The sequence below is a fragment of the Cryptotermes secundus genome, unplaced genomic scaffold (genome assembly GCF_002891405.2).
Source record: "Cryptotermes secundus unplaced genomic scaffold, Csec_1.0 scaffold246, whole genome shotgun sequence".
NCBI classification, from domain to species: Eukaryota; Metazoa; Arthropoda; class Insecta; order Blattodea; family Kalotermitidae; genus Cryptotermes; species Cryptotermes secundus.
Genome location: NW_019742444.1, coordinates 276,620 through 294,918, shown reverse-complemented (window position 1 = coordinate 294,918; position 18,299 = coordinate 276,620). Strand labels below are relative to the sequence as shown.

Sequence of the window (18,299 nt, the reverse complement as noted above, 5' to 3'; positions counted from 1 at the left end):
CTCTTTAGTCCAGATTTTCTTCTTGCTACCTTGTTATCAAACACTCACAATCTGTGTTCTGCCCTTAACATGGAAGACTAACTTTTGCACCCGTACAAGGCGACAGGAAAAAATTGTTTCGTATACTGCATTTTAATCTTTATGTTTTTAGATAGCAAGAAAGAAGTCAAAAGTTGCTAAACCGAATGATGGCAAACATTCCAAGAATTTAATCTGCTTGTACAAGCCGCTGTCATAGAGGACCGACGTTCGATAAAAAAAAAAGCCGAAAGGTCCCGGAATGAAACAATGGCGTAAGGGTCCTTGGCCTGAAAGAGCAGCTACGTCTGGGAAGCAACGTGGCATTCTGTTTGGCCCTCGGTCAAACCCTTGTCTTGGAGGTCGTGAAATGAGTAGTCGGGTTGCGGAAAGTGAGTGACTGGACGTTGTGAAGGAGTCGGCCCCTCACTCGAAATGAAGAAGAGCCTACTAGAAGCTTGCGTGCTGTCACTATAGGAGCACCGGCAACTTCCGGAATTTCTCTCCCCGTAGTGGAAGAAATTGTTACACACCAATAGGCTGCTCGGGACGAGAAGCCTTAAGGAGGGAGAAATGTGGCATGACGCATGACAGACAGAATATGGAAGCCACCAGAAGTCATGTGTTAAGCGACTATAAACGCGGGGGTTTGACCGGTAATCGGATATAATGAACATTTACTGATCGTCACTACTTGTACAAGTAACTATAGCGCTTTCGCTAATTTACACACACTACAGTTCACTACAGCGCACAGGTCTCCTCAGTCTGCTGTCTCTCCACCTGTTGTCTGATAACGGTATCCAAAGCAGTCTTTAATCTTCCGGCAGGGGCAAGAGGTTCCTCTCTTATCCACAGCGACCAGACCGGCTCAGGGGTTCATTTAACCCATCTAACATTTCTAACACTTTATACAATGGCTATCGATGCCGGTTCTTTGCGTGGAGGGGGGGGGGGGAAGCTGGCTACTAATTCCCCCGGTGAAGAATGATGAAGCTATATTTTTACTCTTACTTTATTTTTCATGACGTGATGCTTAATTAATTACGTGCAGGAACAGCTTTACGTTGCTGGATATTGCCGGAGTTAACAATGTTCAGACGATAATGAGATTCTCATTAATTCCACGTTCAGTCTTTAGACATACACGTGTATTTCTTGCTTACTATTTCTACTACAGATTAAATTGGGTTAAGAGCGGACAGGAGTAGTGCTGTGCAGCACTCTTCTGGGAAGTTTTGAAGTTTGGTACTGCACAACACTGCTTGCAGCAAGAACATGGCGCCGTTCTGGAAAGTATTTCGGGATGAAAACTGTCAAAAATGTAATGGTGGAATTTCATTCTTTTCCGCATACATCGTATATTAGTCCTAGAACGTATATTACTTATACGTGCATATTATAGAAATGTTTGAGAAAATTCACGGAACTCTTCATGATAATGTAGTATTTATAAATAAATTTATAGGTTACTACAAATTTCTTTTAAGGTAATGTGATAGTCTTGGTACAGCAATTTGAAATGTTTCTTGTCATTGGATTCACAATTAGTATCTGAAGATGGAAATGTCTGATGATGATGCAACAGATGTACAGGATCAGTGTTCAAAGCTAAAACCAAAGAAAAAATCTTTATGTAGGTTATTAATGCAAAAGAAAACAAAGGTTGGTTGCCTTTCTGCTGAATCAGAAGAAATAAGCTTGCAAGAGGACGTTCAGAATAACAGTCCTTTAAATCAGAAGGACGCAAAAAACGATGTTGGCAACACTGTGGAATCGGTCATATCACCAGTGAAGAAAACAAGCAGTATAGCTAAATTAGGAGAAAGTCAAAATAAAGATGTTACAAAGGAAGTACAAGAGACACATCACTTGGGATCCCCAAGAGATTTCAGCAACAGTACTAAGCTCTCCCTCTGTTGTGCCATGACTGAAAGTTCTAGATCACTGGATCATCAACATAGTTCTGATTACCATCGCAGTAATAGTACAGAAAGAAGTGATCAGAATCATCAGAGTGTAACTGTACCTGCAAGTTCAGATATACAAGATGTGTACAAAGTGATGCAGAGTGTCAATAAAGCCTCATCTATTGATGAGACGCATCTGTCTTCTGCTCATTCAAGGGAAGCAGGTAGTGACTCACATCTTCAGGAAAATATTTCTCAAAGTGTTCCTGTTTCAAGACAGCCTTCACTGAGAATTTCTCAGTCCCCTTCACCAAGTGAAGTATCTTCCTGTGATTCATCTCCGATGCAGATGTCATCACAGGCTCAACTTCGAAGACGTTTGCTATCACAACGCCGCTCAGCTGACAACCTCCTTATGTCTTCTACTTCTTGCCGTTCTCCTTCTCTTCGTCATTCATCTCCTGAATCTAGTCAAAGCACTCCTGATCCCATTCGAGGTTACAAGACAAGGTCATCATCTCATGATACCATGTTGCCTCCATACTGGGATGGGAAGGATAAAAGGGTGTCTATACCTTCTAGAGGCAGTCATGGGAACCTTGCCCCTGAGAATGGTGCAATTCATGGCATTGTTGCATCCATGGATAGCTTGGCTCGAAATTCTCTACTTGCTGCGCAAGTTCTTCATCTCATACCCACAACAAAAGCCAGAGAGAGGTAAGGGTATTGACATGGCCATCAACACAACAGTCTATAAGTAAACAGAATTGATGTTACTATTTATTTTTATTATATGTAGCACTAGATGTTTTGATCAACGTGGTCATGTAAGAGGTAGAGATATTTACATTATTGAAACATTTTGTGAGAAAGAGCCATAAATAACTGTTGGTATTGTTATTATATTTCAATCGTTGGTAAGTTATGGGTTGATTTTTTGGGGAGGAGAGAATGAAAGTATTAAAGTCTTTAAAATACAAGAAAGGCTGCTTCGTTTCATGAAAGGTGTAAATAACAGAGTGTTATGCAGACCTTTATTTAAAGAATTGAAGATTTTAACTATTACGTCCTTGTACAGCATAGAGGTGTTGTGTTCTTTTAAGAGATATAATATATACACTACGAGAAATACTGATTTATACGAGTATAATACTAGGAGGAAAGATGATCTTCATGTACAACAATGCAACACATCAGTTTTTAAGGAAAGTGTTATTAATGTGGGCATTAAATTATATAATATACTTCCTTTGGAAGTTAAAGAGTCAAAGGGATGTAATGAATTTAAACATAAATTAAACTTATTTTTATTTGATCGTCCTTTCTATACATTGAATGAGTTTCTTCAACAGGGACATGAGGAAGTATAGCAAGTTTTTTTTTTAAGTAACAAAAAAAGAGAAGAAAAGGGAATTGTAGTAGTTATTATTATATTTTTAAAATTCTTAGTGATGTTTTAAGGCAAGTACAGTTTTTATTTTTAGTCTAATACATTCTAGGATTATAGAGCTTTTAACAATGATGTATCTAGTGAGTTTACTTGTTCAAGTGTTGCAGTTGTAACAGTATGAATGCAAAATAAATATGAAATATGAAATATAGGCATTTAAATCTGCATAATAACCCCTTAAAACAAAGATATGCATGTAACAAGGAAATATAGAGTTTCCGCATTTCACAATAAACAGTGTTTGTTGGTGATGATGAATCATTGATACATTAGTCTCATGGTAAACCATACAAAGACAAAGAAATCAAGAGTTGTGTTCCAAATATTTCAAATTATATGATGATAGTAGTCGTACAGAATCCTAGACATATATTTTTAAAACAACAGTAATTGCTGTAGAATTGGTAGTAAGTTTGAAGAGTTTATTAATTTGTAGTAAGTGAACAATAGCAGAGAAATTTAATTTTGGCATTTAAAAACATATGTAATGACTGTAGCTTATAAACAAAACTGAGTTTTTCAGTGCAAGGATGTAGATGACATGTCTTATATCATGTATAATGATCCATGGACACGAAATAAATGGAATGGAATGGATGTTGTGATTTCTTACCATATATTTCAACCACCTCTGTGGTCTGATGATTAGAGTCTAACCAGGGAAGTCAGAAGTGCAAGGGTGGTGATTTCCTGCCACCCTTAAATTTTAGCTGGAGGTAGCAAAGAATATATTTTATTAATCCCTCACACTCTCGTTACCAAAGTATTGTTAATTAAACCTTAAGGAACTTGGTGTGAAAGAATCTTGAACTTTTATGTTTTTAGTAAAAAGAAAAATATCTCTATCATCTCTGACTTTCCTTATTTTTGTAATGTAGAATCTCTATAGCTCAAACCCCAGTGAAGAGGCATATAGTGCAGGGTACCTCTTTATTCTGCAAGGGTCAAATTTATTCCCAGCACCCAGATAATTTGCAAGAAGACAGTAAAGTATAGTAGGGTTTCAAGTTATTGTATGTATGTATGTAAGTGAATGGTGAAAGAGGACACACAGTAGTTCATCCAAGCAAAGGAATTTCTCAGTAAGAAAGAAATTTTTCTTTTTGGGAAAATTTTACACACAGATATATTTAGCATTTAGCCTGTGCTGTAATCTGTTGTTTGGTATGGCGGTCAGTCTTAGCGTATCAGAAGTACTTAAATAGATGAATGTTGGTTACAGGAATTTCTTACATGGTCGTATTGCAGCGACATCTCTTCTGGGATTAGTAGAATTGGAACGGACTTTGCCACAGCGGGAATTGCGGATCTTTGTGGGTACTTGGAATATGAATGGCCAGGTAGGTAGCAGTATGTCAGATAAGACATGGTGAGTTTCTTTTTATTTCAAAGTGATTCTGTTTTATTTGTTGGGTTAAATGAACATGAAAATATATTTTGTTCAGAAATATTGATTTTCCCAATCAGTTGTATGTCTGTGTGAAATATTAATATGTAAACAAAGAGTAACATTGTTTCCGGTATGTGGGAAAAGAAGTGGAATCAAATACCAGCCCGTTTCTAAGATTAGTATTAGGGTATAAATACTACAGGTTTTATTCAAAAAGCAACTTCTTACATGTAAAGAACAACCAAACAATGCTTCTTTACTTTTTTACACTAGACCTAAAATCATCCTCTACTTCTGACAATCAGAAATGGTTGGAACTCACATAAGATCATGTGCACTGTAGGGTTTTAGTGTTGGCAATGTTGAAGTTTCAGGTTATAATACCAGGGAGGTGGTTAGTTTTTGGTAGTATACATTAATTTGATTGAAAAGTTATACTACTGTAAATTAAGAAAGAAGCATAAAAACTTAATAGTCCAAAAGTAAAAAGGCTAGGCTAAGATGATCTTATGTTCAAGTATGTTTGCTCCTGTTGCTTTTTTTTTTTTTTAATGTACATTTCAGCATTTCTGACTATGGTGACCATTAGTGGCCGTGCCATAGCTCAGGCAGTTCGTTGTTGCTGGCTACCCACTGTGGCAGCCTGGGTTTGTGACCATGTCAGGTCATGTTGGATTTGTGGTGGACAAAGTGGCACTGGGGCAGGTTATCTCTGAGTAATTTGGTTTCCCTTATCAATTCTGATTCCACCATCTGCTCCACATTCATCATCTATCATCCAGGGCTGGTACAATAGTCCAATTAGTGGCCGACTTACCAAGTGAAGTCAGTCTTGCCTGAACTCAAGAAAAAAAAAAGGTGACCATTAAGTAGTTGTGCTTCTTGTCTTGATTCACTTGGTCTTGTGTTTTAATCCTTCCAGAAATTAAGTACATTATTCATTGCTGTTAGTAATCAAATTTGGATATGGTTCTCTGAGATATGGGGGTATGTGGCCCTGCTTGGAAAAATTAGTACCACCACGCACACGTACACACACGCACATGTACATGCTCATGCACTTCTGTGAAGGTTGATGATCATTCTTCATTCTTGTTGACAGGCTCCACCACCACAGCTGAATGACTTTATGCTGCCAGATGACCTAGAACACGTGCCAGACGTAATTGCTATTGGAACTCAGGAGAGCTTCTCAGAACGATTCGAGTGGGAAGTGAGCATCCAGGAGACAGTGGGCCCGTCACACCTGCTTCTGCATTCATCCAGTCTTGGCACAATACATCTAGCCATCTTCATTCGCAGGGACCTTCTCTGGTTCTGTTCGGGTTAGCTACCTAGTTAGCTCTATGTCTTACTTCTGCAGATAGAAAACTCCAATGATTTGCTATAGAGAAGAAGCAACTTATGAGATTAATATATCTACCTCATTCTACAGTGCCCTGTTCCTGTGATCACATGCATTTGAATGTCTAGGAGAAAGAACTATACCATATTTTTTTCAAGTTCCTTAATATTGTATTTTGTCAAAATATAAAGCCCCCCACCCCCACCCAAAGAGTACCTCTAGCAGGTAAAGTGCAGTGTATTCACAAATATTAAATTCTGCTAGGTATTTACTAGGAGCTACTTCCAAAAATATGACTAGTAAAATTATTTTCTGAGAAGTGTTGCCTCTGTGGTCTAGTGGTCAGAGTTCCTGGCTACTGATCCAGAGGTCTAGGTTCGATTCGCAGCGCTACCAAATTTTCTGAGAAGTAGTGGGTCTGGAATGGGGTCCACTCAGCCTCATGAGGATAATTGAGGAGCAATTAATGGCTGTGGGGATTTGTTGTGCTGACCATGTGACACCCTCTATTCGCTAAAGTTGGCACTAATTTGGCTTACAAGCGGCGGTCGCATGGTCGGTATAGTTTACTTGTGGACTGAAACCATGGAGTTTTAGGACTGTGCCTTGTCAGCTGTCATTGACTGCTTATTCAGTATATTTGCAGCTATTGTCCATGTCTGGAGGCTGATTCCCTCATCAACAACTTAAGGATATGCCATGCCATGCTGAAAAGAACCCACGTAAAAGTTATAAATGTCATTAACTACAAATTTTATAAAGCACTATTGATTAAACTTGAACGATGTATTCTAACAGGATCCCCCCCCCCTCCCCAACAAAAGAAATATTTTACAAAGCCTCTCTCAGTCTAACTGAATCAGTACTGCAAAGATTAAGGATGCTGAACAGTACTGTGTTCTGGTATGTTATATCATAAAGTCCAGTAGAAGTCTTCCATCTGGTAAAATTCTTCCAGACTAAATAGCCTAACATCTCAGAGGGCAGTACTCTTTACAGTCACTGCTGTAAGAACCTCATGTCTCACCTATTCAGGATAATGATGATATTGGTAAATGATATTGCCTTATATTGTATGTTATGGCATAATATGTGAATTATACTTTCAGTGGCTGAAGATTCAAGCTTCAGTGTGCGACCTGGAACTGCTTTCAAGACAAAAGGTGCAGTAGCTATTGGATTCATGCTGTTTGGCACATCCTACCTGTTCATCACTGCACATCTTACTGCGCATCTTGGTAAGGTGAAGGAAAGGATTCAGGATGTCAGGAGGATTGTTCGTTCTCTTGACCTACCCAAACAACTGCCTGTCCGTCACAAGAGCAAGGGTAAGTTTCATTGTATTTGGTAGTTACTGAATTTAAATTTTTAATGTTTTCTCTTCAAGTGTGTGGACTGAATGAGTGCTGAATGCTGGAATAATGGAGCCAAGAGAGACAGCCATTGTTAGGAAAAGGAATGGTAAATGCCTCTCTGTGGCAACAAATGCACACATAACAATGGACAAACTGTTGGGCCAGTGTTAATCAGTGCAGTGTTTTCTATGTGGTCCTTACCAAGGCTATGTCAGGGATTGAAACCAGCACTTGAAAGATGGGAAACAAAGTTCGCAAACTGCAAATTCACACCTCAAGCAATATGGCTTATTGCAAAATCCCTCTCAAAAAAGGATGGATCAAAGGCATCATCTGCAATTCATTATCCATTAGGTCTTATATTTTATCCAATTAATAAGCCAACATAATAGCCAACTGCTTAGACAACCAGTTCAGGGCTCATGACTTGTCCAACTGTGACAATAGACAACGTGTGGAGGCTCAAGTTGAAGCCTTGCTGGTTATCATCTATGAAGACATCCCTGTTAATTTCCAACCCTATGACATGTCAAAAGAAATACAATCCTTGAAATTAGGAATGGCTTGTGGTTTTGATTGAATTACAAATGAGTGTCTCAGGCAGCATCCAAGAAGACCCTTTGTGCATTTACTGCATTTATTCAATCACTGCCTTCAGCTTGGTAACTTTCCAGCACTTTGACAGGAGGCAAAAATCGTAACTGCCGAAACCTGGCAAAGACCCAAAATTTCTTCAAAATTTACGTCTGATCAGCCTCTTGTCCTAATGACTTGGACGCTGTGACAGCTCNGTCGGGTGAGTATGGAGGGTGAGGAACAGGGGTCATACCATTTTTGGTCAAGAACTGTCGTACAGACAGGGCTGTGTGAGCAGGGGCATTGTCATGATGGAAAAACCAGTCACCCGACTGCCACAAATCTGGCCGCTGAGCTCCAAGTCACTCCTGATAGCTCCACAATTTCTTCAATGGTCTGTCGTCGATCTTCCTTGATGATTTCACGAATTTTTTCAACATTTTCATGTGTTCGGGCCGTGGAAGGACGACCAGAATGATGTTTGTCATCAATTGACATTTCACCATTTTTGAAATGGGAAAACCACTCAAACACTTGAGTGTTCCCCATAGCATCATCCTTGTACACCGTTTTTAACATTTCAAGAGTTTCTGTTCCACTTTTCCCGAGCAAAAAGCACGCTGTTCACGAAAATCAGCCATTGCAAAAACGACGATCACACAAAACAGTTGTCACTATAAACTCTGCCAAAACTAGTCCTTACCTTCTGAAGCAACGGTAGTCAGCATATCGACTCAGGAATGTTAGCTCTATGCGCTCATAGCGGCAAAACGCGGCACTACAAAAGCTCTGCCCACAAAAAAATTAGTTTGGTTTCTTTTGGGTACCCCATCGTATATACTAGTGCTGAAACTATGGTGTAACAAACATGCCTACATATAAAGACTAAGCCCTCCTTCAACAAAGAGGTGGCCCCGTTTCAAAACATACATGTCTAGGAGAGAATAAAAATTATCTTCATGGATTTTGAGGGGTCTGAAGCTAGGAATGATTGTGTTGACCTTTGCCAGTAACAATTTGACCTACCCATCTGACTCATGGATTTCGTAACTCCGTAGTTTCTGAAGGCAAATGCCAGGAAAGTACCTCCAATTATACTACATTCACTTTCTTCCAGATCCCTTCCATTTCATTGTTCACCAATCTTCCAAGTACTTGATGCTATATAATTAGAGCTATTGAAGATGTTAAATGAAACACAGTTAAGTAAATATAGTCTACATAAAGATTCTCAGGAGCTGGGACAGCTCACTCAATATAGTGACAGGCTGGATGGCCGGTGTTTAATTCCTGGCAGAGGAAAGACTTTTCTCCTCTCCATAGCATCCAGACAGGCCACCCAGCCTCCTATCCAATGGGTATCACGTGCTCTTTCCCCAGGGGTAAAGGGGAGAGAGTATGAAGCTGACCACTCAGCTCCATGTAGTGCCAAGGTCAAGAATGGTGGATCTATACCTCCACTCCTCCATATGTCTTTATGACACAGTGCTTAATTAATCGAACACGGGGAAAACTTTACCTTTTACATAAAGATTCCCTCTGTATTTCATCATCCAAAACAATAAAGAAGAAGGTGAGTTATGACTTCATTTAATGCAATTACAGACTGAATTTTATGTTAATGAGAAGTGATAGGCTGGTAATGGAAGTTCATAATTTAACATCTTGCATGACAGTGTTTAAAAGTCAATGTATGACGTGTCAACACTAGCGAAATGAAAGAAGCATGATGACAAAAACAAAGAACGGAGATTGAAGATTGTTGTTTTCTGAGATCTTATGTTATGCAATATTGTAGACTGATACCAGTGTTTCAGAGGAACTTGCTCCTGTCTGCCTGGTACTTGTCTACAAGTGATCACGTACCAGAAGACATTAATCTTAATAGTAGGGCCACACCATAGCTCAAGCGGTTAGTCGCTGGCTTCCCACTGTGGTGGTACGCGGTAGCGTAGTGGTTAAGGTACTATGCTACAAGCCGGAAGGTCATGGGTTCAAGTCCCGATGAGGTCATTGGATTTTTTCAATTGATCTAATCCTTCCGGCCGCACTAGGCCCTGGGGTTTACTCAGCCTCTTAACAGAAATGAGTACCAGGAATTAAATAAAAAATTTTCCTGGGGAGTAAAGTGCGGGCGGTGCGTAGGGCTGACAACCTTACTGCCATCTTTGAGCCAATTGTCAAGGTAATGTGGGACCCTTAACGTCTCACAACCCTATGGGCCTTCACAGCCTGTTACTGGGAGAGCTTTACTTTTTTACTTTTTTTACTGAAGTGAATACAATTGGACATGTTAAAAAATAACAGCAAATACATCACATGTCAAAGTCACATAAAAATTACACAGTGATGTATTACAATAATATAACAACTGTTATAAGGTACATAACAATAAAAGATGCATAAGACCAAAAGAATAATAACAGTAATATAAAACACTTTGACACAGTATTAAAAATTGCAAACCAAAAACAATCAACAAACTAGTCATCAGTCCAACATTAGTTAAAAAACTCTTGAAGAGAATAGAAAGTGCTGCACAGCAAATAATTTTTTTAATTTCCTCTTAAAAACATTACAATTTTTAATGCTCTTCTGTTCAAGGGGGAGGTCATTAAATATTTTAGTTCCCATATTGATTACACTTTTTTGCAACGATTGGTATTACAAAATTGGACATACAAATTATGTTTACATATGGTATTGTAGCTGTGAATGTCAGAATACTGAGTTGTATAGATCCTGTTCTTTAAGTGACTTATAGGGATCTAGATTATGAGGATGGGAATTGAATAGAAGTGGTGTGTGATTGTGTTAAGTGGTGTGTTTTGGTTGTATTAGTTGTGTTAAACCTTTGGATATGATAGCATTCTTAGTTACATAGTTTTATTGTATGTACTGGAAGTAATATTCTCTCAGGCAAATCAGGCTGAAGTGCTTTGGACACTTTCATATAATGTATCTAACAAATACTTGAGACAGACCTGAACTTGTGAATAATTGGGGGGGGGGAGATGACTGGGAATGCCGAAGAATCATTGGTGGTTGAATATCAGAGAGATATAATGATGAAGAATTATGGGAGAAATTTAATATTTCAGAAAACTATTCATTTCAAATGGAAATTATGTGAAAATAATAAGAATTTGCTTACATACGTACTTACTAACTTACTTATGGAGCTCAGCCCTTCTTGAGGAGAAGCCAAATCTGCAGCTACTCAAGAATTTCCCAGCATTTTATGGAACCCGAAGGTTCATTACCGTGTTCACAAGAGTCATCCACTGGTCCCTGGCCTGAACCAGATCAATCCAATCCATATCATCCCATCCTCTCTCTAAGATCCATTTTAATATTGTCCATCCACCTATGCCTTGATCTTCCCAGTGGTCTCTTTCCTTCTGGCTTTCCCACCAATATCCTATATGCATACCTTTTCTCCCACATTCGTGCTACATGCCCTGCCTGCCTCATCCTCCTTGACTTGATCATTAATAAGAATTTGCATACATAACATAATGAACAAGAAAAAATCCTTAATCATATATTCTAGGAAGCCTTATTCAGATCAATGCTTATTTGTTTTCTTAACAGCCTGAAGCATGTATTTTAATTCTGAGTTTTGATTCGTTTTAACAAAAAGTTACTTTACATTCCACTTGCTCTGTAAGAGTCTGAACTTTTGAAAATTGCTTTAGCCAGAAAGCAAATGAAAGAGTGTTAGCTAGAAAAGCAGGAGTACAAGGAAAACACCACATATTTAATCAATTCTGTCCACTTTTGTTACAGATGTGACACAGAACTTTGACTGCATATTTTGGTGCGGTGATCTTAATTTCCGGCTGTCACAGCCTAGAGATGAGGTTGTTCAGTGGGTAGCAGAGCAGAGGTTTCCTGTGCCCCAGCCTCTCACTCTTCAGAGTGACCAACTATGTAACAGTCGCAGTGAAGGTAGATTAGAAACTTGTTCATAGTTTCTCTGTGTTGGTATATTGCATGAACAAGAAATCATCTTTTATGTCAGTTAATATTCATTCTGTAAATTCCTTTGTTTTCATTTACAGTGTTGTATCTGAGTTTATGTTGCTTAATATTAGAAATTATGTTTGTGCTTTATAGGCTAGAGCTGAGTGTAAAAGATGTTTATAAACTTGAGATTTGTCAAGTTTGTAATAGAGTTGGGTAGCGTATTGGGTGTACATTCTCCAGTGTGTAGCACAAGGATATTACTATTAATATTCTTATCAGTGTATTCAGACTAGATATTCTATTCTGAAGATGGAGGCAGCAGGTTCTTCTGAAATGATGGTGACTGCATAAACCACTACTTGGTGTCATAAACCAGGAGATCACGATCTATGTCATGACCATTCGGGGTTTGGGGGGTGGGGGGAGAAAGAAAATCGTCAGAACCTGTATATGTTCTTTATTTATTTGTGGCAAATGCTACATCATAACGCTCAGTTTACTGTTGTTATGTCTGTTGATTGACACACTTCCCCCTTTCTTAAGGAGAAGTTAATATTTTTCAGGACAGAATGTTTGTACATTGTAATTGTGAACATTTGAATCTCAGTAATTGCAAGATCAAGTAATTTATTTAAGGTGTTATTCTTATTTATATTGCAGTCTTATGTAATGTATTTCTTTGCAAGAAAGCCATCTCTTAACCTCACCAGGTAAATGGTAAGAAGGCATCTCCAAATAAAACACCATTACTTTTTTTTTCTGGACATCTTATATTTACTTATTACTGTCAACATGATATTATCCAGTTTCCATAATCACAAAGTGAAAGTTACTGAGCTTCTTGAAAGTGGTTGATGTTCCTGCTTCATATTTGTGAGGCCCTGGTTTCAAATATTTATCTGAAGGCTCAGCTATTATGATTGAGGTTCCCCCCCTCCTAGAGTCCCTCCAGACAAATTTCTGGGCAGGGCCTTAGCATAACCAACAATCACTTCCACATTTTTTATTCTAATTCATTGTGCTACCTAATTTAGTCAGGTGAAAACATGGTAAATGAACTGACCTGAAGCAATAATCAAACAAAAGTAAAACTTCCTGTTGAAATAAGAGAGAATAGCAGGCGGACTATAAAATGCTGAAGTCAACGATATTTTTTTTCAGGTTCGATATTCCAGGACTTTGAGGAAGGGCCGATCACATTTTCACCTACTTACAAATATGATCCTGGAACCCAGCAGTTTGACACCTCGCATAAGCAACGTGCACCTGCCTATACTGACCGCATACTGTTCAAATCAAAGGGTTCATCCCACCGGCGTGATTCATCCAGCAGTTCCAGTGCGGCACTTCTGGAATGCCTAATGTATGCCTCTGTACCCTCAATATGCACATCTGACCACAAGCCTGTCTGGGGCCTGTATCGTAGTACTGTGCGTCCTGGAATAGACACGTGGGTATACCTTATCAGTGTTTTAATATAAATATTTTAAGTTTTCAGGGCAGTAATGATTCATTTTTTGTAGTCTGTGGGACTGGTACATAACCCAGAAAACTACAATATGTATTTTATATAAAAGGTTGCCTAGATAACAGAAATTATAAGAAATACTTTTTTCTAGTGCTTACAAGTTCAAATTGCAGTTATTTTATTTTAGTTTATTTGAAAAAGAAAGGAGATGAGGAAAATGAGATTAGAACATAGTAGTAATTAATCTGTTTCCTTTAAGTCACTTTCAACATAGAATGAACTGTATGGCTTTCAGAATTCTGATTCCTTGACCCATATACTCTTGAAAGAAAATTTGTGCTGAAAGTGAATATTAGTCATGTTTTCTGCAAATGAAATGTCAATTGAATTGCAGCCTGGTGGTAGTGTTATTATGTAGAGTGGAAATATTTCTGCCCTGTGGGATGTGATGCTATGTGGTCTGATGGACGTTTACCTACATTTTGGAGGTACGTACTCCTATCTTCAGGTTTGAAGTGTAAGCCAAGTAAGGAATAAGATAACAGTAAATGTTAGTTCATTGGTTCAGTTTGTAGTTCAGGATATGTTGTGTGAAATTACAATGGCTGACTAACAAAATATTTGAATGACACATCAGTAGTGTTGATATTATTATGGCTCGATGTTACTTTTTTCTTGGATTACTCTTCCATGCTGAAGATGGAGGAAATATCTGTAAACATCTACCAGACTACACAGTACCGTATCTCAGAAGACAATACTCCTCATAGTTACCATCATGAGAACCTCGGATGTAATATACTGGAGCAGATTAACTATTTGGGTGCAATGTAGAAAGGTTTGTTATGCTAGTCCAGCAATTTTCAACTTAAAAATTTCTATAGTTACATTTACGAATAAGAAGGGATACTGTTCTTATGTTAATGAACAGAAGAACATAGTATAATCACATTCATGAACAGAAAAAATGTCGTCATATTCTTTAACAGAAACCCTCTCATGGCTACAGTCAGCTTTAAATAATAATTTATAGTGGATGTCCCAAAATAGTTGAGGTTCTTCAGACATTGAACATGTAAAAACCATGAGGTTCCAACCTTAGTCCATGTATTTTTGTGGTGGCGGTGGTGGCTGTGGCGCCAAAGAAACTCCATGTCCTAAATGAAATTTAGCACATTAAATCACTTTACTTTTGGCTTTTCTGTTTTGTTCTCAAATATGTTTGGTGTCTGTCCCAATTGATGGATGTGCTGGTTCATGTTGAACATGAGCATGAATTCCAAAAGGCTAAATAGTCAGTGTATTTTTAAAGTTATTGACATTCATTTTATGGTCTGATGCAGAATTCCGCTCGCAGCTGGACTCTTCAACCGTGAAGTGTATCTTGAAGCCATCAAACGTCGAGCAGCTGCAATGGACAAACGGAAAGGAACGTCAACTATCTGTTCTGTCCAGTGAGGATAACCCCTTACATCAGTACTGTGCAATCAAATTCATTGAAATAAAGGGTAGGTTTAGGAGTTAAAGAATCTCTAAGCAGTTGTGAAACTAAGACATAGGTATTACTCATAGTTTGTTTTGCGTTTGTATTTTTTTAGTACAGCCACTTGTTGTACATGGATTTTATGCATTTCTGGAATTATGTGGTTGTCTTATGAACATAAAATTTTAATTTACATGACCATTTTTTGGAAGTATGCAGTTTGAACTGTCTGGAAGGCAGGCAGACTTTCTTGCATGAACACTGTATGGAAGAAACGTTTCCTTTATTTAGTGCATGATTTAAAGGGGTTCACTGTGGATGAGGATGTGTCTAAAACCCAGAAAAAATTGGGAAATTGCAAAGAAAATTGCCTTTGATGGGGCTGATTTAGTTAATGTGTTGGATTTATCAAACTTGCACAAAGAAAAACTTCCTACTGAGGATTTAATTCAGCTAGAGAAGGGGCATTAGGAGAAGGCGGAGGAAGCAGCAAAGTTTGAGGCTATGCATATGCTTACGAGTAAAACATTGGCAGTAGCATTTTGCGTGGTTGAGCAAGGTCTTGCTGTCTTAGATGAAAATATCCTGATAGTGAGCAAAGTTCAAAAGTGTCAAATGTTTTGCAGTATTACACTGAAACAAAGAAAATGAAAGCCTTTGGAACATCATTGCTTTCCATGTTTAAGAAAAAGGAAAGCATTAAACTACCTGAATGTCAAACTTGTACCTCAGGCACTTTGAAAACTAATCAGCTGCCCATAAATGAAGTGGCATCTTAACATCTTTATTTCTCCATTGGTGTCACCTACTGGGTCATCTGACAGAGATGACCCCCATCCCCAATAACCCCCACCTTTCCAATACCACCTCCACCAGCAAGCCATTTCCGGCAGCATTCACCTTAGTGTTGAAAACATTTTTCATGAATTCTTTTTATTATAATTGCCTCCATGTCACATTACTATTTGAGGTATTCTTTTTAATGTCTTATTATCAGTAACAAATAAGCAAAAAACCATAACCACAGTTTCAAATAAAATTTAGTGAAGGAAAACATGTTCAAATGAGCACTGAGTCAGCACGTCTCCTAAGCCCTACCACTTATTTATTTCTTTTTGGAAAATTGGGTTTGATTTACTCATTTTTTATTTACACACCTATTTTCAAGAATGTAGCTGCCATGTATATTTTAAGGAAATTTTCCTGATATTGGGTTTTATAGTGGGAAAGATGAAACAGTCATTATTTAAAGGTACAACATTAAACAAAGAACTCATTGCCTAGTAAGGAAATTTTCTTTTACAAAATAGTGTATGCATGCATAGAAATGGCACTAATTGGTGTCTGATAAATTTGTGATATTTTATGCTGGTTTAGGGATACCATTCAGGGTTATTCAAATGAGTAATGAGGCTATAATGGAAGAATGATGATCAAATATATTGATACTCATTTCACACTGAAGAATTGTTTCTCCAGTTTATATTCATTTAAACTAAAATGCCAAAGATACAGTATATAGATGCATATTGTAATAAATAAAGGTTTCTCAATGCCACACTGTTGCTTTTTAGAGTGTATGGTCTGTGTTCTGTCTTCTCTATAAATGGGCAAAGTGTAATCAAAATTATTGAAGTCATTTTAAAGAGAATCACTACTTTGTGTTTCATCTTTTGTATGAAGTATTATTAGTTTATATCATATCTTATTTTATAATTCAGATGCTGTAAATATTTCTGAATGTCAAATGTGAGGGAAATCTTCAGACCTTCCAGTTCGTATGGGAATGATGAGGCATGTAGATGGTAACTGACTTCTGGGTGCATGGTCCTCCTTAAACCACTGTGGGGGTCTGACTGTGGATTAACTGTTTAAATCTGTACTGTGGCTCTTTCTACTCACTTCTGTCTTGGAAATTAAAGGATAGAAACTGAAAGAAAGTGCATGTTACTAGTAAACAAATGCTACTGGCTAGCCAAATGTCAGAAAAAATGCCTCTCTGCTATCTGTGAATGACAAGTGAAAAAATGCCAGGAATAGTTGAAGATTTACAGGCAAGGTATGTTATTGCCAAGTATGGACTCCATTACCTGTCATGAATCTTGCTCGACAATCCCACACAGTGGGTTAAATTAGACAGACCGTATGAATGAATGTACAAGGGGTGGGCCTTCTTGGCCCTTGCACCGTGACCACAGTGATCTATTGTGCTTAGACAGACAGTAAGAATCTTTTCAGTTCAGTTTGACTTCTTTGAATTAGGGTGCTCATTATATTTGGGAAAATATGATGAAACATGGTCATGGTTCTTACAGTTGGACATGAAACTGAACGTCCCTTGCTTACTCTACAACATTTGAAAAACTGAACAAACTTATGACACAGTTAGTTTAATAATTAAAAATGCAGTGCTGTGAGATGACATGAAACTAATAATTATTAAAAATTCATTGTTAATTCATAATTATTTATTGAATGATTCATAGATTCCTATATGGGGAGTAAGTTTCAGTCCCAAGAATTTATCACACACATTCGGAGTATTGGTAGCCCTGACAATGTAAATTGTTTTCTTTTCCTTAATATGTCTGCATTGCAAGTGCTTGTCTTGTTGAAGTACCCAAACCCATTCTATTTCTGCTTTGTTGGCTAGATGGTTTCATATTTAAATTTTGGAATTTCATCAAAGTATATTACCAGCCATCAGGTGCAGGATATAATCTAGTCATATTATTATACATATTTTTTTATGGATCTGTAGGAGTGGTATCATTGTTTCTAACAGTGGTGGTGTTTTGTTTCTGCATGCATATACTTGTATTTATTGTAATTTTAAATGTCTTTGTAGTAGCTGACAATGTTTCTGAACCATGACAAAATAAAGTGTTAGCAGCAGTTGTATTCATTAATATTAATACAGTAGCTTAACTCACCACCAAACTGTAGTGATATATAAGGGAGCAGAAGTAAAGTTGTACACATTCTTGACCTTGGCAGTAGATGGAATTAAATGGGCAGCTACGCTCTGCTGCCCCTCCACCTTGAGCAGATAACCACTGGTTTTCACTCAACAGGAGACTCAACCAGAGGTATTGTAAACATAGTAGAGAAGGAAGAAGTTCCTGGCTGTGACAGGAATTGAACCCCAATCATTCAACTAAAGACATTTTGCAGAGTTATTCTAGCTCATATTGTTCCTTAGTAGTGGCAGAAAAGACACCTTAGGCAATTGAAACTTTATATCCAGTTGTAAGATTTGAGGCTTTCACGGCGGTGACTATGAAAAAAGCAGTTTTCTGGGATTTGGCACCGTATATATGTGGTGTTAACCGACG

General features: G+C 37.9%; 2 protein-coding genes across 2 annotated transcripts in view; one reads left to right on the top strand and one right to left on the bottom strand.

The window, feature by feature from the left end:
* The window catches only part of LOC111873126, a 52,461-nt gene extending 51,241 nt beyond the window's left edge, over positions 1-1,220 (bottom strand). The window contains exon 1 of the mRNA XM_033754977.1: positions 1,032-1,220. Within this exon, the coding sequence (XP_033610868.1) occupies positions 1,032-1,044 (13 nt within the window). The 5' untranslated portion in view covers positions 1,045-1,220. The remainder of the gene's footprint in view (positions 1-1,031) is intronic.
* Positions 1,221-1,269: 49 nt separating this feature from the next.
* LOC111873140 (inositol polyphosphate 5-phosphatase E) lies at positions 1,270-18,268 on the top strand. Its single transcript, XM_023867587.2, has 7 exons — positions 1,270-2,645; positions 4,601-4,718; positions 5,871-6,093; positions 7,223-7,441; positions 11,834-11,995; positions 13,175-13,463; positions 14,825-18,268. Exons 1-7 carry the CDS (start codon positions 1,579-1,581, stop codon positions 14,937-14,939), a joined length of 2,193 nt encoding a protein of 730 aa, XP_023723355.1. The 5' UTR covers positions 1,270-1,578; the 3' UTR covers positions 14,940-18,268.
* Positions 18,269-18,299: the final 31 nt, after the last annotated feature.

Bases quoted from the DNA above. Each gene is read 5' to 3' on its own strand.
- LOC111873140 (XM_023867587.2), top strand. From the start codon at position 1,579: ATGGAAATGTCTGATGATGATGCAACAGATGTACAGGATCAGTGTTCA. The intron at 4,719-5,870 runs GTAGGTAGCAGT...TCTTGTTGACAG, and splicing joins CTTGGAATATGAATGGCCAG to GCTCCACCACCACAGCTGAA. The intron at 11,996-13,174 runs GTAGATTAGAAA...ATTTTTTTTCAG, and splicing joins ATGTAACAGTCGCAGTGAAG to GTTCGATATTCCAGGACTTT.